The sequence below is a fragment of the Bubalus bubalis genome, chromosome 15 (assembly GCF_019923935.1).
Source record: "Bubalus bubalis isolate 160015118507 breed Murrah chromosome 15, NDDB_SH_1, whole genome shotgun sequence".
Taxonomy (NCBI): Eukaryota; Metazoa; Chordata; class Mammalia; order Artiodactyla; family Bovidae; genus Bubalus; species Bubalus bubalis.
The window spans coordinates 23,386,352-23,413,983 of record NC_059171.1 but is presented as its reverse complement, the minus strand read 5'-3'; the positions used below and the strand labels follow the sequence as shown (position 1 = coordinate 23,413,983).

Sequence of the window (27,632 nt, the reverse complement as noted above, 5' to 3'; positions counted from 1 at the left end):
TTTAGTGGATTTGTTGAATTATAAATTACTAAATATTCACTTCTCTGGATCTTGGTGCCCCAGGTCTTGCTGAGTATGGAGATCCTCAAGTGCAGGGCCTCACCTACAAAGGAGTCCCCAGAGAGATCAGCAACAGGAATCTCATTTTCCCAATATGCTGACCACTCAACATTGGGCAACTCTAATGAAGCGTCCCTCATGTGACAACCACCTCCTTTTCTGTTTCCTATGAAATCGTGATGAGAACAGAAGTTATCCTTCACATGGAATCACCCCCAATTTGTCAAAGTTCAGATTTTCTTAGCTGTGACATTTGTTAGTGAAATGAAAGTTTAGACTGCATATCTGGCAGCCATCTGTGATTAGCTAATTGAATTATTCGAAGGCACTTGTTGCCACCTTCAGCCGGATTTTCAGCTTGAATGACTGTGCCTCCCTTCAAGCTAGTCTTGACCTATAGTAGCTTCTATTAGTTTTGGAGGAAAAAAACACGTGAGTAATTTGTCCACCCAATATGACAGTCATCTCCCTAACCTAAATCTTTTCTTTAAAACGGTATCTTATTAGTCACATTTGGTTAGTAATAGAAATATTGTTTATTGTTAGAGGCCTGAAGTAAGGTTATAAACATTTTCTTTAAATCCCTCTCTTCTCCCATCTTCTCTTTCTAGTGTTTCTCTCGATAACTTTGGCTCTAATGGCAGAACAAACCAAAGTACTACACAGCTATTACAGTTGTCTTTCGCTTAATGAACTAAAAGCTTTTTTCTTCCTGGATTAATGGACCATTTCATTTAGTCTGAACAGAATTGTAAACTCTACCCCCATCTCACCAGGACATCCTGATCCCCCTCCCTCCAAGTCCCCTTACATCAGTTTTTTGAACGTCAACTCTTCCCCTCTTTCACTGGTACCTTTGTCAAAGCAGGGAAGTGGAATTCACTTCGTCTATTGAAACCGTGCATTGCCTCTTTTTCTCTTCTGCGCTTGTCACCTTTCAGTCAGTTAAAATACTGTTTTTCAAACTATAGGATGCGATCCATAAACGGGTCATGAAATCAATTTAGAAGGTCATGACTAACATTTTATAAATTAAAGAGAATTGCCCAGAGTAGAGTAGAAAATAGAGCGCATGTAACTGTACAGCACAGCACAACCGTAAGGCTAACAACTATGTTGTGAAACTTTTTCAGTTGAGAGAAAGAAAAAGGCTATGTACAGGGTCCCCAGGTAAAATAGCTTTCTTAGTCAAGAGCATTTGGGAAACACTGAGCTTAAATTCTGGGACTAGGATACATTCCATAGAGAGGGATTTAAACTTCTTATATCTATCCGTGATTTGGGAGCTTTTATGCATAGGTAGTTTAGTTGCTAAGTTGGGTCTGACTCTTGTTACCCTATGGACTGTAGCCCACCAGGCTCCTCTGTCCATGGATTTCTCCAGGCAAGAATACTGGAGTGGGTAGCCATTCCCTTCTTCAGAGGATCTTCCCAACCCAGTGATCGAACCTGGGTCTCCAGCATTGCAGGCAGATTCTTAACCAACTGAGCCACCAGGGAAGCTGATCTCTTTTCAAATCTGGTGAAACAATGGCCTTTTTCCAGAAAAATGCACAGGAGCATAAGCTCAAAAAAAATTTACTGTTGCTAAGCAGGTGGGCAGAAATAAAATAGGAGTTTGGAATTAACAGACACACACTATTATATATAATATGGGTAAATAACAAGGCTTCCCTGGTGGCTCAAATGGAAAAGAATCCACCTGCAATGCGGGAGACCTGGGTTCGATCCCTGCGTTGGGAAGAGCGCCTGGAGGAGGGCATGGCAACCCACTCCAGTTTTCTTGCCTGGAGAATCCCATGGACAGAGGAACCTGGGGTCATGAAGAGTCAGATACAACTGAGTGACTAAGCACAGCACAAACAACAAGGACCTACTGTAAAGCACAGGGGACTATACTTAATACCTCGTGATAACCTATAATGGGAAAGAATCTGAAATAGAATAGATATATATGTACATATAAAAATCACTTTGTTGTAAACCTGAAACTAACAACAGTAAGTCAACCATACTTCAATTAAAAAAATAATAATAATAATGTTACTCGTAGAAGCTCAAGGGTTGCTGCCCTTATAATTACATGGAACGTTCTCAGTTCTTGAACATTTTGTTTTACCCCAAACCTCTCATTTTAGTCCATATGTTCCCTTCATATGTGATTTTCTATGGCTGTCTCCACATCTTCTCTCCCTCTCATATTCTGAACCACCTGCTTGCTTCTCCAAGCAAAAGAAATTTTCAAAGGCAACTCATCTGACTGAACCCTGGTACAATATGCCTCCCCTTTAAATTTAATTCTCTTTAAAAACCTGTCTTTCTGGTGTTGCTGACTTATCTAGAGAGAAGGGCATTTTCTGACCTTCTTCTTCATTTGCCTTTCTTTCCTTCATCTTCAATTTGGGCTTCTGTCTATGTAGAATGAAGACCAACAGGGAATGAAACTTTGCACGCACTAGACACATTCTATAAATACTGTTCCTATAAAGGGTAGTTATTTATTTTTTGAAACCAGCCATCCAATAATGTAGATATACATGATTACTGAACAGACACTCTGAAATTCCTAGGTGTTTGACAAAATGAAAACAGGTTGCACCAGTTCCTGAAATCCTAGCAATGGTTTAAAAACTGCATTTTCATGCAAACATAAATTACAAATGGAATTATGATAACTGATTACCCCCCTGCATGCACACAAATCATCTGTAATCCTGCCCTGGAGCGCCGTGGAGCTGGCTCATTGCATCTGCTCACAGCATTTGTCAGTCTATTCAATCACAGCTATTTCCCGTGGCAAAGTGTACAGGGGCATTTAGAAAACCTGTATGTGTCCATTTCCCTAAATCTACTATTAGGGTGTAGAATCGTCAGGGCAGAGCACTGCTGCTTCACAATAGGAATAATCCTGAGTGTGTATCTTTATTTTATTCATCTTCAATTGCTGTTTGACAGAATTTCATGCTGCCGGATGATGTTACTTTGACAGCCGAGAGATAATTTTCGTTTTTAATCCAGAGAACAAGAGCCACTTGGGAAGTGACTATAAATGTACTCTGGGTGTCCCAGAGATATGCCTCATCCCCGTGCTGGAAGGAACGCACCTCTGGGAAGGAAACAACTTTGATCAGTAAGTCTCTTTGGAAAACATGAAGAGAAGGAGATGTCAGTGATTCCTTCATGAGTCATGGGGTCTGAGATAAACTGAGCCCTTCCATTTCCAAGTTAGCTTTTCAAGTGGTGGAAATGCTGTCATTACTCCTAGGCAATAGTTCTCAGTGAAGAACTGAAATGTTTCTGTAAAGTAATGTTTCCAAACATGTCTTTCATTTCTTTCAAGATCATCATGTAAATTGTGGGTGAAAAAAAGGACTTTTCTTATGATGAAGGGGTCATCAGCTTTCTCAGTTCTAGCACTAGTCTAACCCGGCTACACCTGGTGGGTGTCCTGTTAAAGATGCTGGCTAAGCAGATTTGATGCATCACTTTTTAGAACTAGAGTGTTCTCAGGTTCATCCTCCAGACATCTCTCATTTACTTAAGGACGAAAGCTTTATCCTATAACCAAAACATTTTCCTGGATCAGCCCTCCTGAGGACCCGGAAGATGTCTCACTGATTGTACAGAGAATATTTCTTTTCTTTTTTGTTTTTTGGACCATAGAGGGACACTTTCTTTTTCCTAGGAAGTAAATTGCTGGCTTTTCATTCATGGTTTCCCATTAATTAGTGGCCTATCACCTAAGCTACTACAGTGCATAACATATAAACTATACATAAAAATCAGGCTTCCCAGGTGGCACAGTGGCAAAGAATCCACCTGCAATGCAGGAGACACAGGTTCGATCCCTGGTCCAGGAAGATCCCCTGGAGAAGGAAATGACAACCCACTCCAGCATTCTTGCCTGGAAATCCCCATGAACAGAGGAGCCTGATGGGCTACAATCCATGGGGTCACAAAGAGTTGGACATGACTTAGCAACTCAGCAACAACAATATATATATACATACTCCAAGTCATGTATTACTGAATACATGTACACACAAGACTAAATCAGCAGTCCTTAACAGCCAGGGTACTTTTATATTTTTCTTTGTATACACACACGCACAAGTATTGTTGTTGTTGTTCACTCACTAAGTCATGTCCAACTCTTTGTGACCTCATGGACTGTAGCCCACCATGCTCCTCTGTCCATGTGGTTCTCCAGGCAAGAATACTGGAGTGGATTGCCGTTTCCTTCTTCAGAGGATCTCCCGACCCAGGGATTAAACTTGTCTCCTGCATTGGCAAGTGGATTCTTTACCATGGAGCCACCAAGAAAGTCCACACACATATATGCATACATAATATATGCCATAAACATTTGCCATATATGCTGTGTATTAAATATACATATAGTTGTCATATACAGAATATATATACATATATATGTGTAAATGTGAGTCTAGAGGTCTTCGAAGGCCAGGATTCCTTATTCATTCTTGTATCCCAGTATTTAACACTGTGAATGACATACAAATAAAGTCAATCAATAAGATCAATAAACACCTGATGAACTGAAAAGAGCCAAACTCTTCAGTTCAGTTCAGTTGCTCAGTCGTGTCCAACTTTGTGACCCCATGGACTGCAGCATGCCAGGCCTCCCTATCCATTGCCGACTTCCGGAGTTTACTCAAACTCATGTCCGTTGTGTCGGTGACGCCATCCAAACATCTCATCCTCTGTCGTTCCCTTTTCCTCCTGCCTTCACACTTTCCCAGCATCAGGGTCTTTGCCAATGAGTCAGTTCTTTGCATCAGCTGGCCAAAGTATTGGAGTTTCAGCTTCAGCATCAGTCCTTGCAATGAATATTCAGGACTGATTTCTTTTAGGATGGACTGGTTGGATCTCTTTGCTGTCCAAGGGACTCTCAAGAGTCTTCTCCAAAAGCATCAATTCTTCAGCACTCAGCTTTCTTTACAGTCCAACTCTCACATCCATACATGACTACTGGAAAAACCATAGCCTTGCCTAGATGGACCTTTGTTGGTAAAGTAATGTCTCTGCTTTTAAATATGCTGTCTAGGTTGGTCATAACTTTTCTTCCAAGGAGTAAGCGTCTTTTAAATTCATAGCTGCAGTCACCATCTGCAGTGATTTTGGAGCCCCCCAAAATAAAGTCTGCCACAGTTTCCCCATCTATTTGCCATGAAGTGATGGGACCAGATGCCATGGGATGTTTTCTGAATGTTGAGTTTTAAGCCAAATTTTTCACTCTGCTCTTTCACTTTCATCAAGAGGCTCTTTAGTTCTTCTTTGCTTTCTGCCCATAGTCAACTCACATTTCCACTAGCAGGTTTTTACTTATATGTCCAAGTGTCTTAGAACACTTTCTCCTGTCTGATGGATTAGAGCTCCTGATGGATAATGTTAATGTTCTTTGGTCAACTTGCTTAACTCGCCTGATCCCATGAAAAGTGCTTGAGTATCAAACCAATTGTGTGATAATCTGGAATCTTTGCACAGTGACATTAAAGTTCACAGCCTCATTTGGGAGTGGTTCCCTTTCTTGCTCTTAAAAAACAACAGCCTTTCTGACTTCCTTCAGTTCCCTTTAATGGGCTGAACTCCCCCCAGTTCCAGGCCTATTAATATATATTCGCTCTCTGGAAATACTCTTATCCAGCTTCTTTGTTATCAAAGAGCTATTCATACTTTCTTTCAGGAGAAAGACCTCTTACATCATAGTTGCAAATTATTAACTATTTATTTTATATCTTACTCTTTGGAATCTATGTCCCTAGTTCATGTCCTGAAATAAAATTATGTGCTTAACTATTTACAATAGCTAGTACATGGAAGCAACTTAGATATCCATGGACAGATGAATGGAAAAAGAAGTTGTGGTACATGTATACAATGGAATACTACTTAGCCATAAAAGGAACACGTTTGGGTCACTTCTAATGAGGTGGATGTACCTAGAGACCATTTTTCAGAGTGTAAGTAAATCATAAAAACAAATATCATCTATTTACACATATATATGGAATCTAGAAAGATGGGACTGATGAACCTATTCACAGGGTAGCAATGGAGATGCAGACAGAGAGAACAGATTAGTGGACAAGGAGAGAGGAAGGAGAAGGCTGGAAGGAGAGGCTCTGTAATAACCTCGAGGAGGGGTGGTCAGAGGTGGAGGGGAGATTCAAGAGGGAGGGAACATATGTTCCCTATGAACCTATGGTTAATTAACCAATAATGTATGGTTAATTCATGTTGATGTATGACAGAAATCAAACCAGTATTGTAAAGCAATTAATCAATTAAAAATAAATAAATATAATTATATAAAAATTATGTGCTTAAATATTTGTTGAGAAAATGTATCATCCCCAAAAAAAAGAAAAAGAAAAGGCCCCAAATAACAGGCCAGTGGCAAGAGGACAGACTGACGGGTTATGGCCAGAAGGCAGGGGCCCAGATGGAGCGAGAAGGTCAGGGCCAAAAAGCAGGGCAGCAAGGATTCCAACCCTCCATCTCCCCGGCACAAATCCCCAGTTGGGAATCTTTCACCACCAGAGGTCTGTAAGTTCCTTCCTTGGAGAACTGGAAGGAAAGGGGACATGAGTGTGAGTAGGTGCCAGTAGGAGGTGAGAAAAGAAGCAAAATTCAGCCCTATAGCCAGTAAAGATCCCCTGGAGAAGGGAATGGCTACTGACTCCAGTATTCTTGCCTGGAGAATTTCATGGACAGAGGAGCCTCGAGGCTACAGCTCATGGGGTGGCAGAGAGAGTCGGACAAGACTGAGCGACTAACACTTTCACTTTCAGCCAATGTCTATGTCCAGTGTCATTCTGAGCACTCCCACTAGGATTTCCTCCAAATAAACCCCAAGATTTCCCCCTCAGCCTCATTGTCTGTCACTCTGGCTCCAAACAGGCCTGCAAGTGGGAGGGAATGGAACGGAGTTGTTGGAAGGTGGGCTGTGGAACCTGACCTCCAGGGTGTGAATCCTGGTTCTGCCACCCACTAGCTGTGTGTTTGGGCATGTTATTTAATCTATTGTTCATAATAAAAAAAGGATAAAAACATCGTCTACCTCACAGGTTTCTGGGAGGGTTAAATGAGTCAGTTCAGGTAAAGCCCTTGGTGTTCAATGTGAGTTTTTTACTTTTTGAAGATCCTCAAGGGCAGTTTCTATATGCAGAAAAGATTATTATGAAGTTGTATTGGGCTTAAAGTTATAAATTTAAAAATTTAGTTTTCCTTAAATGTTCAAGTTTAATTTAGGAGTCTCATAATCATAAATCAAACAAATTTAATCAGCACTTTTAAATCCTGGTCTCACAATTTAAATATTTAGAAACTTCTAAATTTCATTAACAAACAGCATATTTAATAATGTTTAAAAGTTTTTCAATTCCATGTTAACTCCTAAATATTTATGCAATTCTGTAAGGTTTAACAAAATAAACTTAAAAATTTGGTAAACACTAATTTCCCTAACATGTTTTGACAGTCTTTACAAGTATAGTAACAATTCAACCTAAAATCAGAAATTCAAAGCAATGAGTTAAACATACATTTAAACTACAATCACATATTTGACATTAATTCTAAACCATTTATGTCATCCTAAACACTATCAGAGATCACTTTTTCAAGTATTGCTGAGAACCAACTCTTCAGCTTGTTAAAAATCTTAATAATTTGAGCTATGAATCAGGATGCAACTCTGATTGACACGCTCAGACTGTTTGCATAGATGCTATGTCAAAGCCTTGAAAAGAGGTACTATACAACTTTTGCCCATTGGATTCAAGTTATATATTACCTAATTTTCAAATTACTTGAGTCAGTAATCCCTACTCAGGTGGTTATACCACTTGAGTGGATTACATCAATCTATTTACTGCTGATTCTCTTCTGAATTCTTATCACATTCTTTTCATCTGTCTGTACTAGGCTTTACATTTAAGCCACATCTAATTGGATTATGTGAGTCACAGGACTATTCTGGGGTCACAATTTTATAAAAGGCAAAAGAAATACTCAAGGAATGAGAGCTGGTATTATTAGATTATCAATATTGCCATTTTCTTTTTTCTTGAAATTAGATTTATCTAGGCTTCCTTTGGTAACTCAGGTCTGTGCTATGCTATTCTTAGTTGCTCAGTTGTGTCTGACTCTGTGACCCCATGAACTGTGGCCCGCCAGGCTCCTCTGTTCATGCGGATTCTCCAAGTAAGAATACTGGAGTGGGTTGCCATGCCCTCCTCCAGGGGATCTTCCCAACCCAGGGATTGAACCCAGGTCTCCTGCATTGCAGGAGGCTTCTTTACCAGCTAAGCTACCAAGGAAGCCCAGTAACCTAGGTTAGTGGTTCTCAAACTTTAGCATGGGATCAGATCAGAGCCATCTGGAGGGCTTGTTAAACCATAAATTGTTGGGCTACACTCTCTTATCTCTCACTCAGGGTGTTTGGGGAAAGGACTGAGAGTGAGCATTTCTGATAAATTTCCAGGTGATGATGATACTGCTTGTCCAGGGGCCACACTGAGAATCACTGCCTTAGGTCATATCCAAGATAGTGACTCTTGCTATGTTTTTCCTACTTTATGCTCTACATCCCAGCTTTGTTGAAAAACAATTCAGTCACTAAGGTGTACTACGTGTCAGGAATTGTGCTAAATTCCAGAGATAAAACAATTACCTAGGCACAAATTCACACATTTTCATAGTATGCATAGCTAGAGATGACAAAGTGTTCCTAGAATTCACTGAAGGAACACTTTAACCCAGATTTGAGGAGATCACAAGAGTACAACATAAAAAGAAATGTTAAATTAAGATCTAAAAAATGACTGAGATTTAGCAAATAGCAGATTGATAAGGACACAGGCATGGAGGGGAGAAGGTAGGCATGGGGGTGGGTGGCAGGGACAGTTTTCCACAGAAAGCTCACAGCTGAGACAAAGCAAATGGATTAGATGCTTTGAGTCTTAACCCCAGAAGCAGAATTATTTTTAAAAGATTTTTAACATCATCATCGGTTTTAAAATTTGTGATGAAGAAAGCCTTACTAGAGAGTGAGGCGCATGCTGATGGCATGATCTACAGGGTGTGGGTGGCTGACCTAAAACAGACCACCAGATATTTCTCCAGCAAAGATGGTTATATTTGGGATCTGCAGATAGTGGAAATTCGGGGTCTGCAATCACAGAGAGACAGGTGCAAGTCCCTGCAGAGCAAGGGAAGGAGCAGACTTTAATAGAGGGGAAAAGAAGTTGGGAGGGCTCCAGCAATCAGAGTCCATGGCTTTTCACTGGCTGAAACCTTGCCAGGGAAGAAGAGTCTTTCCTCTTGTTGGACTCCTACTATAGCAGGGACTGAGTGTCCTCTACTCTGGTTTTCCAACTCTAATTGAGGTTTCTGCTCATTAATTCTTTAATAAATTAAGAAATGGTCATGTCAGTCCAACATGGACAGATAGTACAGATGACAATAGATAATGGCAGTAAACTCACTACAGACAGGTCATTGTTTCCAGGGATTTGCATACCTTGGTGAGCATAGTTCTGGGCATAGAACTATTCTGAATTTCCTAGCCTCCTTTCAGTTCACTATGTGAAGAATCTTAGCCAATAGGATGTGGTTAGAAGGGATACATACTACTTCCCAAAACTTAGAAACCCTGAGTTAATAATGAAAAAAGTCTGCAGCAGCCTGAATACCTATATGATTGCTTGTTCCTTCCTGCTTATGATCATGTATGGATGTGAGAGTTGGACTGTGAAGAAGGCTGAGCGCCGAAGAATTGATGCTTTTGAACTGTGGTGTTGGAGAAGACTCTTGAGAGTCCCTTGGACTGCAAGGAGATCCAACCAGTCCATTCTGAAGGAGCTCAGCCCTGGGATTTCTTTGGAAGGAATGATGCTAAAGCTGAAACTCCAGTACTTTGGCCACCTCATGCAAAGAGTTGACTCATTGGAAAAGACTCTGATGCTGGGAGGGATTGGGGGCAGGAGGAAAAGGGGACGACAGAGGATGAGATGGCTGGATGGCATCACTGACTCGATGGACGTGAGTCTCAGTGAACTCCGGGAGTTGGTGATGGACAGGGAGGCCTGGCGTGCTGCAATTCATGGGGTCGCAAAGAGTCGGACACGACTGAGCGACTGATCTGATCTGATCTGATCCTGCTTATGAAAATTGAAAAAAGTGCAAGTGTTAGTCTCTCAGTCGTGTCTGACTCTTTGGAACTGAGAGAGTCAATTCCTAGGCAGGTTGATAACAACTCTGGGGCTCCTGAGGAGGAGAAAGAGGTCTGGGGCTCTCGAAGTGGAGATAGGGGTCTGGAATTTTCAAGGAGGAAGAAAGGACAAACAGTTTTTTTCCCCCTCTACATTCCTTAGTCTTAGTCACATAAAGCTGTTTTTTTTTCCCTTTAAGCCCAGAACTGATGATTACACAACAAACAACTCAGTTTAAACTCTGTACTAGGGATTACAGAGGACATGTTTCTCCTTCCTGAAAATCTTTTGATTAATCCTATTATCTTAAAATGTATATTATGGGAGTGGGTCTAGTAAGTGGGTCTCCTCTTACAACCTTGAGACATTATTTTGATTTATTGTAATAACCAATTAAAAAGTATATAATTTCCTTGCTAAGACTAGGGAGGGGGGCATTCTCTGGCATCCTTCTGATGTCTATGTTGGAAGCTTTCTCTGTCTCTTTTCACTTTAATAAAACTCTGCTATACAAAAGCTCTTGAGTGATCAAACCTGGTCCCTGGTCCCGAAGTTAAATCTTCTTCTTCAGAGATCACGAATCCAACACCGTTCACAATAAGCTATCAGGACCCCATGGACTATATAGCCCACTAGGCTCCTCTGCCCATGGAATTCTCCTGGCAAGAATACTGGAGTGGGTTGCCATTTCCTTCTATAGGGATCTTCCTGACATTGTAGGCAGAGCTATTAGGGAAGTCCCTTCTGCCTACAGGTGCTAGAAATAAATTGTAATTGTCTTAAAAATTCCATAATTTGTCTATCATAGTACCTAGCATTACTATAACTAATAGAATGACTATGCTTTTTATTTGCTTTTTTTTTTTTAAGTAATGATCCTCTTTTAAAATTAAGGTCTAGAAAAATGTCTACTTCAGAATAGATCAGTCCCAAGATATGGAGAAGGAAATGGCAACCCACTCCAGTATTCTTGCCTGGAGAATCCCATGGACAGAGAAGCCTGGTAGGCTACAGTCCATGGGGTCGCTAAGAGTCCCACATGACTGAGCAACTTCCCTTTCACTTTTCACTTTCATGCATTGGAGAAGGAAATGGCAACCCACTCCAGTGTTCTTGCCTGGAGAATCCCAGGGACGGGGGAGCCTGGTGGGCTACTGTCTATGGGGTTGCACAGAGTTGGACACGATTGAAGTGACTTAGCAGCAGTAGCAGTCCCAAGATAATCCTAAATACTATAGTTAGAATGTCTAGGGTATTCACATTATAAAAATGGTTGTGGAGAAGTGTTCTGAAATGTGCTGCTATTGTTACCCTGCTTATTTAACTTATATGCGGAGTACATCATGAGAAACACTGGGCTGCAAGAAGCACAAGCTGGAATCAAGATTGCCAGGAGAAATATCAATAACCTCAGATAGGCAGATGACACCACCCTTATGGCAGAAAGTGAAGAGGAACTCAAAAGCCTCTTGATGAAAGTGAAAGAGGAGAGTGAAAAAGTTGGCTTAAAGCTCAACATTCAGAAAACGAAGATCATGGCATCTGGTCCCATCACTTCATGGGAAATAGATGGGGAAACAGTGGAAACAGTGTCAGACTTTATTTTTCTGGGCTCCAAAATCACTGCACATGGTGACTGCAGCCATGAAATTAAAAGACGCTTACACCTTGGACGGAAAGTTATGACCAACCTAGATAGCATATTCAAAAGCAGAGACATTACTTTGCCAACAAAGGTTCGTCTAGTCAAGGCTATGGTTTTTCCAGTGGTCATGTATGGACGTGAGAGTTGGACTGTGAAGAACGCTGAGCACCGAAGAATTGATGCTTTTGAACTATGGTGTTGGAGAAGACTCTTGAGAGTCCCTTGGACTGCAAGGAGATCCAACCAGTCTATTCTAAAGGAGATCAGTCCTGGGTGTTCTTTGGAAGGAATGATGCTAAAGCTGAAACTCCAGTACTTTGGCCACCTCATGCGAAGAGTTGACTCATTGTAAAAGACTCTGATGCTGGGAGGATTGGGGGCAGGAGGAGAGGGGGACGACAGAGGATGAGATGGTTGGATGGCATTACCAACTCAATGGACATGGGTTTGGGTGGACTCCGGGAGTTGGTGATGGACAGGGAGGCCTGGCGTGCTGTGATTCATGGGATCGCAAAGAGTCTGACATGACTGAGCAACTGAACTGACTGAATTGAATAACTGAATCATTTGTTTTAGTGTCTCTTTTGGCAGAACATTAATCTTATGTGTGCGGGTGGGACTGTTTATCTTATTTAAAGTGTCTGGCATAGTGGTTATCACATAGAAGTGATTAACAAGTATCTATGAAATGAATCAAGCATTGGATCAACAAGGTGGAGATATAAGCAGAACCCCAACCAATAAAGATCTTATTAATGATATAAGAGAATTTGGATCTGATCCTGAGAGCAATGGGGAGCCATTGAAAGATTTAATAAAGGAAAGTGAGTAATCAGATTTTACCTTTGGACATTTTACCTTTTTTACATCATACTCAAAAAGTTATTCCACCTGATAAAGGTGAAAATTGCAATAAGGAAGATCAGTTTGGAGGCTGTTATAATTTTGGTAAGAGATGATTGTGCTATAAATTAGTGGCCCTGTGAATGGAGGCAAGAAAATCCATTTGAGATATATCCAGAAGGAAGACCTCACAGAACTAGAAGATCCTCTAAAATTGAGAGGCTGAAAACTGAGCAGGACCATGTGGGGCTCCTGGGCATGGACACACGTGTCCTCACTTTCTTGTGTGTGGAGTATAGGCGTCAGCCTCCATGACCTTCCTGGAATTCCAAAGGGCAGGTTCAAATAGTTGCTAATCAGGCAAGAGAGGGGATGCAGAGACAATGGAGGAGCAGCTAAGAAGTAACAGAGCAGGCTTGGGACAGGATCCAAGTTCTGCCTCTGGGAATACACATAACAATGTCTTTGAGCCCTGCTTCTCAGGTAGCACTAGTGGTAAATAACCCGCCTGCTAATGCAAGAGACAGAAGAAATTTGGGTTCCATCCCTGCGTCAGGAAGATCCCCTGGAGGAGGTGTGACAATCCAATCCAGTATTCTTGCCTGGAGAAAGCCATGATCAGAGGAGTCTGGTGGGCAACAGTCCAAAGAATCAAACAAGACTTTAGTGACTTAGCACACCTGCACGTAGAGCTGCTGCTGCTGCTGCTAAGTTGCTTCAGTCGTGTCCCACTCTGTGCAACCCCATAGATGGCAGCCCACTAGGCTCCTCTGTCCCTGGGATTCTCCAGGCAAGGATACTGGAGCAGGTTGCCATTTCCTTCTCCAATGTATGAAAGTGAAAAGGGAAAGTGAAGTTGCTCAGTCATGTCTTGACTCTTAGTGACCCCATGGACTGCAGCCTACCAGGCTCCTCCATCCATGGGATTTTCTAGGCAAGAGTACTGGAATGGGGTGCCATTGCCTTCTTCCAACAATATGAGGTATGTATTATTATTAATCCTATCTTATGAATGAGGACACTGAGACATGGAGAAATTAGATGAAGCTGTCCAAAATCACACAGATGGTAAGGCCTCCAGAGTTCACATACCTTATCACCTCATATACATGCATGAACACATTTGTTTAATTCCTAATGAAATAAAATGAGCTTCAACCTTCCAAAATCTGACCCTTCCCTAAAACCCCCTATAAATGGAGGTGTTAACTACTTGATGAAGCATTCTTCCTTCCAAAGGAAAGCTCACAGTTTGATAACCTTCTGAACCACAAAAGCTCATCAGGAAAACCACAGGAGGCCAGAGAAAAGGACTGCTGGTCCTTCACACACCTTGATCCTTATCAGCAAGACTGCCCTTGAACCATCTCAGTCCATGGGATTTTCCAGGCAAGAGTACTGGAGTGGGGTGCCATTGCCTTCTCCAATTGCTATAAAACTCCTCACCAAACCTTTCAGGTTGGGACACACGGTTTTGAGGGCGGCACCCTGCTGTGTCCCCTTCACCCAGCAAAGCAATGGAGCTATTCTTTCTACTTCACCTAAAACTCTGTCTGGGATTTGATTCAGCAACAGTGCACAGAGGCTGAGTCTCCAAATCAGGAGTGGGAGCAGTAGAATAAGACAGTGGAAGAAGAGCAGGATTACTCCTAGTCTGTGGTCAGAGTAATCAGGGGAGTCCAGTCATTTGGACCATAAAGAAGGCTGAGTGCCAAGGAGTTGATGCTTTTGAATTGTGGTGAAGACTCTTGAGAGTCCCTTGGACTATAGGGAAACCAAATTAGTTGATTCTAAAGGAAATCAACCCTGAATATTCATTGGAAAGAGTGTTGCTGCAGCCGAAGCTCCAATACTTTGGCCCCCTGATGCTGTGATGCATCAGGGAGAAGGTAGATAGAAGGCAAAAGGAGAAGGGGAATGACAGAGCATGAGATGGTTAGACAGCATCACTGACTCAATGGACATGAATTTGAGCAACTCTGGGAGATAGCTGGGCTTCCCTCATAGCTCAGTCGGTAAAGAATCTGCCTGCAATGCAGGAGACCCGGGTTTGATTCCTGCATTGGGAAGATCCCCTGGAGAAGGCAGTGGCAACCCATTACAGTATTCTTCAGAATCCCATGGACTGAGGAGCCTGGCAGGCTACAGTTTGCCAGGGGTCACAAGAGTCGGACATGACTTAGCAACAAAACCACCTGGGATATAGGGGAGGACAGAGGAGCCTGGCATGCTGTAGTCCATGAGGTCACAAAAAGTTGGACATAACTTAGCGACTGAACCACCACCGCCATGGGGTGGTGCTGACATCACTAAGATGAGTTCAGGGAAAGGTAAAGAAGCTTTCAGAAGTTGTAGTTACCACAGGGAACAATGCTCTTCTACACTTCTCTACCCAAAGCTAATTGAACCCAGGGTCTCTTAACAACTGGTCCCCAGTGCTCATCATAGAGCTTGTGTCAGAGTAAGAACTCAAAACTGGAATGAAACTATGAATGAGTGAATGAATAAATGCATAAGTGAATGAATGAGTGAAACAAGAGTAATTTTGAAGGGCACAATATTGAAACCAACTAATTGCATTTGCTTTCATACTGTTTCTGCTTGAGATTTGCAGCATGCAGCTAGCACAGATGGCCTCGAGATTGCAATTCTCTTTACATATTTACTCTGCTCCCACTCGTTCTCACTCTCTCCCCACTCCCACCCTACCCCCTACCAGGAATGGTCATGAATCACAAATAACTCCACGATTCCCTGAAGCATCTGCCTCTGATCACAGTGTGAGGCCAGCAGTCTTGTAATAGACTCCACAAGTGTTTTCCTTGGGTTAAAAAACTCATCAAAATTAATACTAAATTGAAAAGGGGACATTCACAGTGAGCTAGCTGTCCTGTGTAAGTGAAACATGCAGTCTGGCAAATAATAAGTTCTTTTTTCTAAACTATGTATAAAGAATGAAAAGTGGGTGAAAGGGATACCTGCCTATTCCCATCTATCAAATAAGGCCAATTTAATTTACCAATAGATATAAACTTGCCTGGTTTGTATGATGGACAATCCTCCTGTTGGGCTGCTCCCTGCAGGCCTGCAAGCTTTGTATTTGTCCAACCTCAAGACTGAAGAAAGAGCCCAGAGTCAGCGACGGAGACATCAGCGGTTTAATCGGTAGGGGAGCTTACCCATCAGAAGCAAGGTCCGGGAGCGACACCCCCTCTATGTATGAGGAAGGGTGAGCAAGACACAGCAACAGTCTTCACTACCACAGACAGGGAGGTTACCAGCTACAAAGGGAATTGACTTCAGGTGGGCTCACTGGTTACCAGGGAAACCAGCAGAGGCGCCTGCCCTTCACCATCCCTTTGAGAAGTTATCATGGTGGAGAGTTCTGATTTAAAGATTAGAACAGCCACCGAGTGGGGCCTGGGGCAAGTATGTAGGCATCTACAGATTAGGCTCTGATTAAGAGAGCAGGTGAGTCTTGTCAGTAGGGTCTAGGTGAAGCAGGCACGGGTCAAGTAGGGGGATAGACAGAGAGCAAGAGAACAGCCATTTTGAGTGGACTGATCATACACCTCCAAACACGAATAGGTGTCAAAATGCAGAAAAGAGCTACAGACCCAAGTGGAATCATAGTGGTTACTGAGTTCAGTAGGAGTGGAGCCTGGAGTAAGGAAGATAGCAAGACTGGATAGGACTGGCGACACAGGCAACTCATGTAATGAAAGCTCATGTAATGACCATCATCGTCATCTTTAGCCTTGTCACTCAAAGCAGTCTGCACCCCTGCAGCACTCGTGTCACCTGGGAGCTTGTCAGAAATGCAGACTCTCAGGCCCCTCCCCCACCAAGTCCTACTGAGTCAGAGTCTGCAGTGTAACAAGATCCTCAGGTGACTCGTATGGACCTAACAGCTTGAGGGGCTTTGCTCTAAATCACAGCATTCAAAGGGTCTACTGAGCTCAGATTGAGTCACTTCAGGGTCATTTTAGAGTTTATTATCCAGATGGGGACATTTGTGAGTGTGAATAAGGGGTGTTAAAATAAGCGTAACTGTATATTTTAAAAATACTTAGCTATTAAGAAATGTTATTTTTATGTAGAAGTGGATCTATATAATAGTTGTAGCTATAGGCCATCTTTAAAAATAAATTCTTTCTAAAAAATAGAAATAAAACATATCAATGGATACTAAAGAAAAAATTCTTTATGTTGACCTGAATGTTAATATAAGTGCTAGGTTAAGAGTTTGATATATTATCAATGTGAACCTAAGTTTATTTTAAAATACATATATTACAGAAATACATATGTTTGTAATTATGTATTATAGGAATACATATTTCTTGAAGAGTCAGACATGACTTGGCGACTGAATAACAACAATTACAGAAATAGATATAGAAATGTGTACATATACTGGTTGCTATACATACATACAGGAGAAGGCAGTGGCACCCCACTCCAGTACTCTTGCCTGGAAAATCCCATGGATGGAGGAGACTGGAAGGCTGCAGTCCATGGGGTCGCTCAGAGTCGGACACGACTGGGCTGTTTCACTTTCATTTTTCACTTTCATGCATCGGAGAAGGAAATGGCAACCCACTCCAGTGTTCTTGCCTGGAGAATCCCAGGGACGGGGGGGCCTGGTGGGCTGCCGTCTATGGGGTCGCACAGAGTCGGACACGACTGAAGCTACTTAGCAGCAGCAGCAGCAGCATACATACATACATCCTAATTATATTTGCTGAGATGATCTAAAAGTAGGGATGTTCAGTAGCAATAAACAAACCTAGGGTTAAGATCTAGGCTTCTAAATACCATCCTCCAATAGAAGGAATCTGGATCCTTTGGGGAAATAACTGACTCTGGGGCGAGGTTGAGGAAAGTAGTAATATGATATGAGGTCAGTAGGAATGGGTTGTGAAATCAGGCATTCTGAGGCATGGAGCGTATTGTAGTGCCCAAAAGAATACATTTCTCTTGGTTTAAGTCACCTAGTCTGTGGTAATTGTTACAACAGTCATGAGAAATGAACTTTCTCACTTTTCCTTATCTCCAGAGAACATTTGAGCTAGACTTAAGTGTGTAAGAGAAAGGAAAAGTAGCTGGAATTTTAGCCGCTTGCCTGCTTGCCTTGTGTTTCCTTCTGCTTTAGTGGTGAAAGGAAAGTGATGAGGGGAGGGAACCTGAGAACAGGACTCAGGTCTCTGGCTTTTACCCATTAGCTTTGTGACTTGGGGTGCTTACAATCTCTGACCCTTAGTTTTGCCTAAAAATGAGAAGTTTCCACCTGATTAAAAGATTTTCAGATATTGCTTACAGATTCCATTATGACCAAATTTTTAGTTTTAATTTCAATGTGAAAAGTCATATGTTGAATTATTTGAAAATTATAGCAGTTTTACACACTCAAATGGGTTACATATTGGATAGCAATACTTTGAAGACCGACTGGTTAATAAATTCTGCTGCCAGCTTAGTTTATTTTGATATTGACCACAGAATACCACTTCTGATTCTGTCTACATTTAATTCAATGATTCTCATCTTGTGCTCAAGGGAGGAGAACATAGAATATCCTATGGTTGTTCTGCCAAAAGTCTTCAGAAATCCAGTCTCACTCTTAAGATATGCTGATAGAGTAGGTTTTCATATTCCATAGAAGACTTAACTACAGAACAATCTGGAGAACAAATATAAACCATCACACTTTTATCATCCTTTCCCCAGACCATTTAACTGGTGCTATTTTGACCTACATTTTGTCTTGTTGAACATGGGGCATTCTTATCAATAAGCACTGAAGATCTTTGGTTTTTTCTGTGATTTGGTCTTCAAGTAATCCAGACCCAGACCCATCCTTCTCCACTCACCTGGTGTAGACTCTCACTACCCCCATTTAGACTATCACTATGGCCTTCTAACTAATCTTCCTCTCTAGCAGCTAGGCCTCACACTCACTCAACCACATTCCTAAACTCCATTTTCATGATTCTAATAAGCAAGGTACAGGGTTAGCCCATGAACCTCAGCCTGGCATTTAAGGTCATGTGACACCAGATTTCTATTTATACCTTTAATTTTCCAAGCTGAACCCTCTTCTTCAAAAAAAATTTCATTCACTCTTCACCCTCACATACTACTTTCATGCTATCATTTATAATGATCTCTACATGTACAAATGAGGGACACGAAAAGGCTTCTGTGTGCAGGAGGGCCTCACAGGATCCTGGGTTTGGTTGCTCAGTTGTGTCTGATTCTTTGCAACACTATGGACTATAGCCTGCTGGGCTCCTCCTCTGACCATGGGATTTCCTGAGCAAGAATACTGGAGTGGGTTGCCATTTCCATCTCCAGGGGATCTTCTAGACCCAGGGATCAAACTGACATGTCTTGTGTCTCCTGCATTGTAGGAGTATTCTTTACCTCAGACAGTAAAAAATCCATCTGTAATGCAGGAGACCTAGGTTCAATCCCTAGGTTGGGAAGATTCTCTGGAGAAGGGAATGGCTACTCACTCCAGTATTCTTGCCTGGAGAATTCCATGAACAGAAGTGCCTGGCGGGGTCGCAAAGAGCTGGACACGACTGAGCGACTTTCACTTTCACATGTACAAATACGTTTATCTTCCTCTGTACTCTGCAGGTCTGGTTCTGGTCCAAATGAAACTATTTTAGTCAATGTTATTTCCTTCTGTGAATGGCTAATAGAAGTTATTTTCAACTATACAAATAGTACTTAAACTATTCTTTTGGATATAGTGCGCAGGTATTACAGGGCTCCCAAAATGACAAGTAGCTTTCCTTATCATTTCACCCACCTTTTTAGATCCTACCCTATCCAGAGAGTCTTCCCCAACTTTCCTGTATCGGTTTCCCTTTTTCTTTTTGTCTTTCTATGCCCCTTAATCTCCCTCAGTCTTCATACCCTGCCCTAGTTTACCATTTAGTATCTCCCAACATTCTAACATATTAGAAGCATTTGGAAAGAACTTTAAAAGATTCCCACATGAAAAGATGCTCAACATCACTCATTATCAGAGAAATGCAAATCAAAACCCAATGAGGTACCATTTCATGCCAGTCAGGATGGCTGCGATCCAAAAGTCTACAAGCAATAAATGCTGGAGAGGGTGTGAAGAAAAGGGAACCCTCTTACACTGTTGGTGGGAATGCAAACTAGTACAGCCACTATGGAGAAGAGTGTGGAGATTCCTTAAAAAACTGGAAATAGAACTGCCTTATGATACAGCAATCCCACTACTGGGCATACACACTGAGGAAACCAGAATTGAAAGAGACACGTGTACCCCAATGTTCATCACAGCACTGTTTATAATAGCCAGGACATGGAAGCAACCTAGATGTCCATCAGCAGATGAATGGATAAGAAAGCTATAGTACATATACACAATGGAGTATTACTCAGCCATTAAAAAGAATACATTTGAATCAGTTCTAATGAGGTGGATGAAACTGGAGCCTATTATACAGAGTGAAGTAAGCCAGAAAGAAAAACACCAATACAGTATACTAATGCATATAGATGGAATTTAGAAAGATGGTAACAATAACCCTGTGTACAAGACAGCAAAAGAGACACAGATGTATAGAACAGTCTTATGGACTCTGTGGTAGAGGGAGAGGGTGGGATGATTTGGGAGAATGGCATTGAAACATGTATAATATCATATACGAAATGAGTCACCAGTCCAGGTTCGATGCATGATACTAGATGCTTGGGGCTGGTGCACTGGGACGACCCAGAGGGATGGTATGGAAAGGGAGGAGGGAGGAGGGTTCAGGATGGGGAACACATGTATACCTGTGGTGGATTCATTTTGATATATGGCAAAACCAATACAATATTGTAAAGTTAAAAAATAAAATAAAATTAAATTAAATTAAAAATAAATAAATAAATAAAATCTTCCAAGGAGAAAAAAAATAAATAAATAAAAGATTCCCAAGATCTACAGACAGGATTTTTAAAAAAATTGATCTAGTATGTAACCCAATGTACCCCCCCCAAAAAAAATATATATATAGTATATATATGTGTGTATATATATATTTTTTGTATATATATGCATATATATATATATTTTTATATATATATGTTGGCATTTTAAAGATGTTCCCTAAGTGATTCAAATGAAGGAATAGTGTTGGAAAACACTAACCTGAGCCAGATGACAAACTGCTTTAGAGAAGCCACCACGTAACATACCTCTTGGGCTTTATGCCCAAAATAGTGGATACAGTCCAATGTGATCAATAAAGATATGTTGGTTGGCTTTCTTTTCTTTTTAAAAAAGGAAAAGGAAGAGACTGGGGAAAGAAGACCCCTTTGGCTTCATCCTCAAAATAGTGGATACAGTCCTAGTCATGATCAATAAAAATATGTTGCCTGGAAGACTTTCTTTTTTTTTAAAAGAAAAAAAAAAAAAGGGAAAAGGAAGAGATTGGGGAAGTAAGTCCTGTTGAGAATGCCCAGCCCTGCTGGTTTCCACCTGAGAGCTCAGCACGTCTTCATGGCCAGTCCTGTGCTTCCCGAGGAGCATGTTACTACTAAAAGTAGATTCCTGCAAAACTCTACTAAGAATGTCAGTTTGGTTCACCTCACTGTCTAGTCACTGACTAAAACGGAAAACATCAGCTAAAGATCAAGATTTTACATTCGAAAACAGTTATTCTCAACAAGCAACTGAAGAAAAGTTCTTGACCACACAATATATTTTTTAATGTTTTGTCACAGTATTTACAAGCTATGTTTGGAACTAGTACCTTATATTCATTATGCTACCAAATTCAATAAGGAGGAAGAATAGTGCATCACAACCTACCTGCCAACAGTGCGTCCTCGCCACAGGTGAGGCAACTGCCTTTCCAGCTGGGGAAGTTTCCCAAACTGTGGTAGACTGCATCTGTCTTGATGTGCGCCTGGTGCCATCTTGCCTCCTGAATCACATCTCAGCATCTCTGGATGGCCCATTAGACCTGCCATCATCTAACCAACATTATCTGCTCTTCATTCCCCCTCAACATGCAAACCCTTGGAATGAATAAATGAGAGGTGTGAAAACTAGGGTCTTTTACAAATTGCCAGCATGAAACCCAGGCATCTTTACTCATGAGTCACTTTACCATACCACTTTGCTGCTGCTCAAAACACAAACCTCTCTCTCTGGCAAACTCCATCTAAAAGTTGGGTGCATGTAACCAACTTTGGTGCCAATTCTTCCAGTAGATTTTGTAAGCCTTTCAGACATTTATGAAATCAGTCTTTTTCTGTGCTACAGTTGGTAGGGGGTGGGGGGTGGAGGGGTAGAGAACACAAAGATAGTGCTTCTTATATATATTTATAATGAAGAACTTTTCTAGTTCCAGAGCCTGGAGTCTCCAGTTCATTTTAATATAATAAGTTATGTTAACTAGGTGCATAAAAAGGATAACCTCTTCCTGTACTGGTTTGTCATCATGCTACATTTATCCAGTACTGTTTTGAACCTACTCATGTTACAAAGAACAGGTATATAGCGTTTCCCTTGTATTTTAAAGAAAAAAAGTATGCCAAACTTCTCCAACAATCTGGAATTTTATTCCATTCATATACATGCATAGTAACAACATTTGTTGAGAAATTATTTCTATCAGAAGTAGAACATTATCTTTGTGATCACCAGGTGCAGTATTGCTACTCTTATATTTAAATAGATCTTATATATGAATTAAATTCATACCTGCAGCATTGAGTTTAGGGTTTTGATTTAGACTGTGCCTTTCAAAAGATAAAACCGATTAATACTACTTCATTACTTACAATACTGCTTCCAGTAATTTTGTTCATTCTTACAAAGTATTGCATTTAACAGCAAAGGTTTAAAAATTGAGACAGAGCTGCATCAGCGAAAGAAAATACAAGTACTATACAAGAAAAAAATCGCCATCTTCATTTAACATACATGTTTAAGATTAAGAAAATGGACGGAAACGTACGGCTACATACAAATGCAAAGCCTAGTGACTAAGCGACTGTATCTGCTAAAATATAAAGTGCAAACGGAGCCTGATTATCCAAGAATTGAAATCTTAAGGCGAACTTATAGCACGTGTATTTAGAACATCTTTGCAAGTTATATTTTAGCATATACATATATCTGCAACAGCATATAAGAAGAAATCAAGATACACAAGTGCTTTGGAAGCTATTTCTAAAATGCTTTTCTGTATTGTTTGTGACTATTTTCTTCAAAAGCTACTTACAGTGCAAACCATATGTGCTACACAATAACTATACAATAACATTACAAATGACTTTAATATAAAGTTTTTAAATAAAAAATAACATAACCACAGCTATGAATACTGCTGGTAAAATAAATTAAATTTTTTTTTTTTGGAAAATGGCACCAATAATACACTTTACTAATGGACTGTAATGAAATTACACTTTAAGTCTTCAACTCAGCCATAATGAATTATCTCCTGATCGCCCGGATGTAATTCAAATAGCTTTTTTTTTTTTTTTTTTCCCTCTGTACTGGTAGAACAACATACTAAACACTGGTACCAAAGGTGACTGATGTCCATTGATGTAGTGATTTCATTTGACGTGTTCCGCGGCATGTGATGAGCAATAAAACTTTTTGTGAGTTATAAAGTTTGAGAGGTTGTTGAACTGGATGTCACAGAGCCGGCAGTATTTCCCACTGGTGGGCGCCTGGGTGGAGCCATTCACACTTTTTGCTATACTAGACAACTGGTCCTCTGCGGAGGGAATGCCTGGGGAGACGTTCTCGTTCGTGGTTAAGGGGTTCTCGGAGACCCAGGAGGGAGACTTGTGGCCGTCTTCACGCTGAGGGTTCTGGGCAATGTTCTCTTGCTGGGGGTTGGCGGCAGGGCGCTCTTCTTGCTTCAGTCCACCGTTCACGATGACCATGCCTCGATTTTTGGGCAACAAGGGCAGGGAATCTTTCTTCGGCACAGCGCACCCATTGGAAGAAGCCTGGCTTTTGGGAGATTCATTTTCCGCGTTTGTGCTTTGCTCCACGTCAGTGTTATGGATGACCAGAGAACTGGAAATGTAATCACTTGGCTTGATTCCATAGTACGGAGAAAGCTGGTCGGCTCCTTTTGCCTTCTTTATTGCTCCAGGGTACAGGCATTGGGGAAGAAACAAATGTTTGTTTTCTTCTTTTGTCGCGATGAGCTGAGCGGCTTCGCTGAAGACTTTCAGGCCCTGCAGCGTCGCTAAGTGGGATGAGAATAAGTTTCCATTGGGGGAGGGCTGCTTCAGATTGCCATTTTTCTCACATTTTATGATGCTTCTTTCATAGCTGACATCGGGGCTGCTTCGTTCGCTTTCTGGATTCGCAAACACTTTGCTGTCGAGCGGAGTCAGGTCGTTCCGCTGATGCGCGGTGACCGGGCAGAAATTTTGCTTGTGGGCCAGGTAGTTTTCCACCTTGTTGAAACTGATCTTGCACACGGTGCACTCGTGGTAGTCCAGCAGCCTTTTGGGAGACGCGGTCGTCCGCTCAGACTGGGATAAACACTTTTTGCTGAGATCGATGGGGACATCCATCTCCAGGCAGGAGACGCTGGAATGAGCAGTGTCACATTTAGAAACCGGGACACACTTGTTCATGGCCAGGGAGGTTTCCAAGTGCTTTGAGACAATTCCGGGAAAGAGATCGCATCTTGGGTGGTAGCACTCGCCCAGCCCTTCCGTGGCTTCTTGGGTGGAGGTACAGGGATTGCTGAGGTTGGCTACATCGAGAAAGCGCTGCTGGACTAGCTGAGGCCTTTGATCCTGTTCCGGCAGGCACATCTCATACATCTTCCTGCGCTTGCGCGTGCGCATGGTTCTCTGCATGGCAGGCACTTTGTTGGAAGCCGACCTCTTGAGTGGAGGGTCGTGGCGCGTCGCACAATAATACTGTTTGTGGACCATGTAGGTTTCGTGCCGGCTGAAAGTAATGTTGCAAGCTTCACAGGTAGTCTTATTTGGGTCACTTTCCCCATCCACTAAGGGGACGCTGGGGTTTTTGATATCAACAGGTTTCCCATTAATTTTATCATTGCTATTAGGGGTGGAGAGCTTCTTAGTTTGCGTGGAAAAGTCCTTGTCGTGGCCTTTCCCGTTTGGCCCAATTAAATCTAAAACGGCGGAAGAATTGATGCAGGGTGTTTGAAGAAGTGGATTCTCGGGATCGGCAGAGTGAGCGGCTGGATTGAGAAGATTAATGGAGGGCTGACCCGTGTTGGGACTCACAGCCTCCTGCATCTTTTCTGAAACCCCAGGGAACTCGGGGGACTTGGCCATCTGCTGCCATCGGCTGCTGCAGTAATGTTTTTTGTGCACTAGATAATTATCCAAGTTATTGAAGGTTATGTTGCACTCAAAACAGGTAGCCCCCTTGGGCATTAAGGGGCTGTAAATGACAGGAGGGTAGCTACTACTTCCGTGCCTCAGTCGCCGGTGTACCAGTTCAGACATCTTGGCTAAGATCTCTGAAGCTTGAGGGACCATTGTAATATCTTGGGGAAAAGCAAACTGAGATAGAAAGGGTCCCACGGGGAAAGAAGGCCCAATATTAGGCTGAACTGGAGATGAGGCGAGTCTTGGACTAGAGGGCTCAGACTTTATTTTCGTGTAAGAAAAGCTTTGTTTATTGGTTGTAGGCTGAATTTCAGGTCTCTGGTTAGTGAGAAAGAGCTGAGTCTTTTTCTCACACTTGTCCAGCTCCGTGTCAGAGCTCGCATCTTTAGTCTGCATGGCCTTTTGGCTCTGGGGGAGCTCACTTCTGGTCAGCAAGTCTGTGGCTGGCTGTAAGCTGTCTTCGGTTCCACTTGGAGAGTGTTCCATGTCACTTTCTCGGGGCAGTTTGCTGCCAGGGACATGGAGCTCCTGGTGCTGCAATAACTCCCTCTGAGTCTGGAAGCCAAAGTGGCAGTGATTGCATCGGAAGGCAGCTTGAGTGAGATGGGAGAACAGGTGTTGGTGAAAGTTGATCACGGAATCAGCAGTGTAGCTACAGACGGTGCATTTTAGACTAGCACCAGGGGGGAGGAATTCTTCCATTTTCACTCCTGGAGAAACATACAAAATCAGAATACTGAGAACCACACATTTTGGTTTGCTGGTGATATGAACCATTACTAATGACCTCATGTCTTCAACACAGCAGAAATGAACTGAAATCTTGCAGAATCTCATTTGCGGTATTAACTTTTTTCCTATGATACCTTTCACCATATGTGATAATAATAAACTGTGGTTAATACTTTCCAAAGCACTTTCATGAGTATCATCACATTGTAGTGGGATGGGCATTGCTGTTTTAATTTTACAGGTCAGAAAACAAATTCAAGGAGGCTAAAGGAATTGATTATGGTAATAAATCTCAATAATCATCTAATAAATTCAGTGATGAAGCCATGCCCAGACCTCAGATTTTATGATTTCTAGTCCAATAAGTCTTCTTACCAAACCACTGTGCTCTACAGTAGGAAGAGGCAGGCATTTATCAGAGATAATTTTGACAACCTGTATGCAAACTAAATAACTTAGTGCACTTAATGTGCTAGAATTAGGTCTTTATACAACAGAATCCAAACAGAAATCATTTTGTAAAGTAATTAATAACATCCTAATTTATCTTTGGTACAAATTTAGAATTTCATGGTTTTGCTTAATATGGGTTATCTTTATCCAGGGCTGGTATACAGCTGATATTTACTAGTATGTTCAACTATATTAGTATACTAATATAGTCGTTTCGGACTGACATTTGTGCTGATTGATTATGGCCTGTTTCTGGTCAGTTATTAAATATTTTGAATATCACCACTGACTGGTGGCTAAGTCTCAATGCAATATTGTGATTTACAGGAAATGTATATTTGGTCACTCACATGAGGAAAATCTATTTCTCCTATGCATCTGGTCTTTATCCTTGGTTCCTGGCTCAAGGCTTCTAAAACTGTTGGAATTTCTTGTGATAAATATGTCTTTGTTATGTTAATGAGGTGACTTGTGTAGCACTCAGGTAACCTAAGGATGGAGACTGGTTGCCAGAAGAACTAACCCTGTGAGTCAAGGGTTGGAACTTACACTGCCTTCCACTTCTGGGAAGAAGGGCTGGAGATTAAGTTCAATTGCCAATGGCCAATAACTTAATCAATCATGCCTGTGTAATGAAGCCTCCTTGCCCATTCCCAAACCTAGCCCTATTCATCTCATCCATCTGGCTGTTCCTAAATTATAGCCTTTTAAAATAAACTAGTAATCTAGTGAGTTAATGTGTTATCTGAGTTCTGTGAATCACTCTAGCAAATCAATCAAACCAAGGGGGTGCTGTGGCAATCTCTGGTTTACAGCTAGTTGGTCAGGAGCACAGTAGACTGGTCTGAATTGGAATGAGAGTGAGGGGCGTCCCTCTTGTAGAACTGACCCCTTAATATATGGAATTCAATGCTATCTCTTGGTAGTGTCAGAATTCAGTGGAGTTGAATTGCAGGACACCCAGTTGGTGTCTAAAGAATTACTTGGGGGGCAGGGGGCGGGGGGAACCATTCCCCTATGAATTGGAATTGGGAGCTAGATACTTTTATTCACTAAGGTCAACTCCTGTCCCATTTGTTCTCATATGGTTAACTCAGGCTTGCTTCCTCTTCTCTGCACTCTAGACTAAAATGAGCAATACCTTCTGTATTCATAAAATGAAAATATGGCAACAGCACCCAGTCCTACAGTGATAAAAGAGGACTTTTTTTATTTTTCTCCTTAGCTAATCCAGGACTCATTTTTCTACTGAGCTGGAAAAATCTCTCTATCTCTTA

General features: G+C 41.7%; 1 protein-coding gene and 1 long non-coding RNA gene across 4 annotated transcripts in view; both read right to left on the bottom strand.

The window, feature by feature from the left end:
* Window positions 1-17,313, bottom strand: part of LOC123329381 — a 78,121-nt gene extending 60,808 nt beyond the window's left edge. For both annotated transcript variants that reach the window (XR_006640035.1, XR_006640036.1), the window contains exon 1: window positions 15,966-17,313. This is a non-coding gene — a long non-coding RNA (uncharacterized LOC123329381). The remainder of the gene's footprint in view (window positions 1-15,965) is intronic.
* Window positions 17,314-22,364: 5,051 nt separating this feature from the next.
* Window positions 22,365-27,632, bottom strand: part of ZFPM2 (zinc finger protein, FOG family member 2) — a 538,352-nt gene continuing 533,084 nt past the window's right edge. For both annotated transcript variants that reach the window (XM_045162789.1, XM_045162790.1), the window contains one exon: window positions 22,365-25,880. In XM_045162789.1, coding sequence (XP_045018724.1) covers window positions 23,392-25,880 — 2,489 coding nt within the window. In that variant the 3' untranslated portion in view covers window positions 22,365-23,391. The remainder of the gene's footprint in view (window positions 25,881-27,632) is intronic.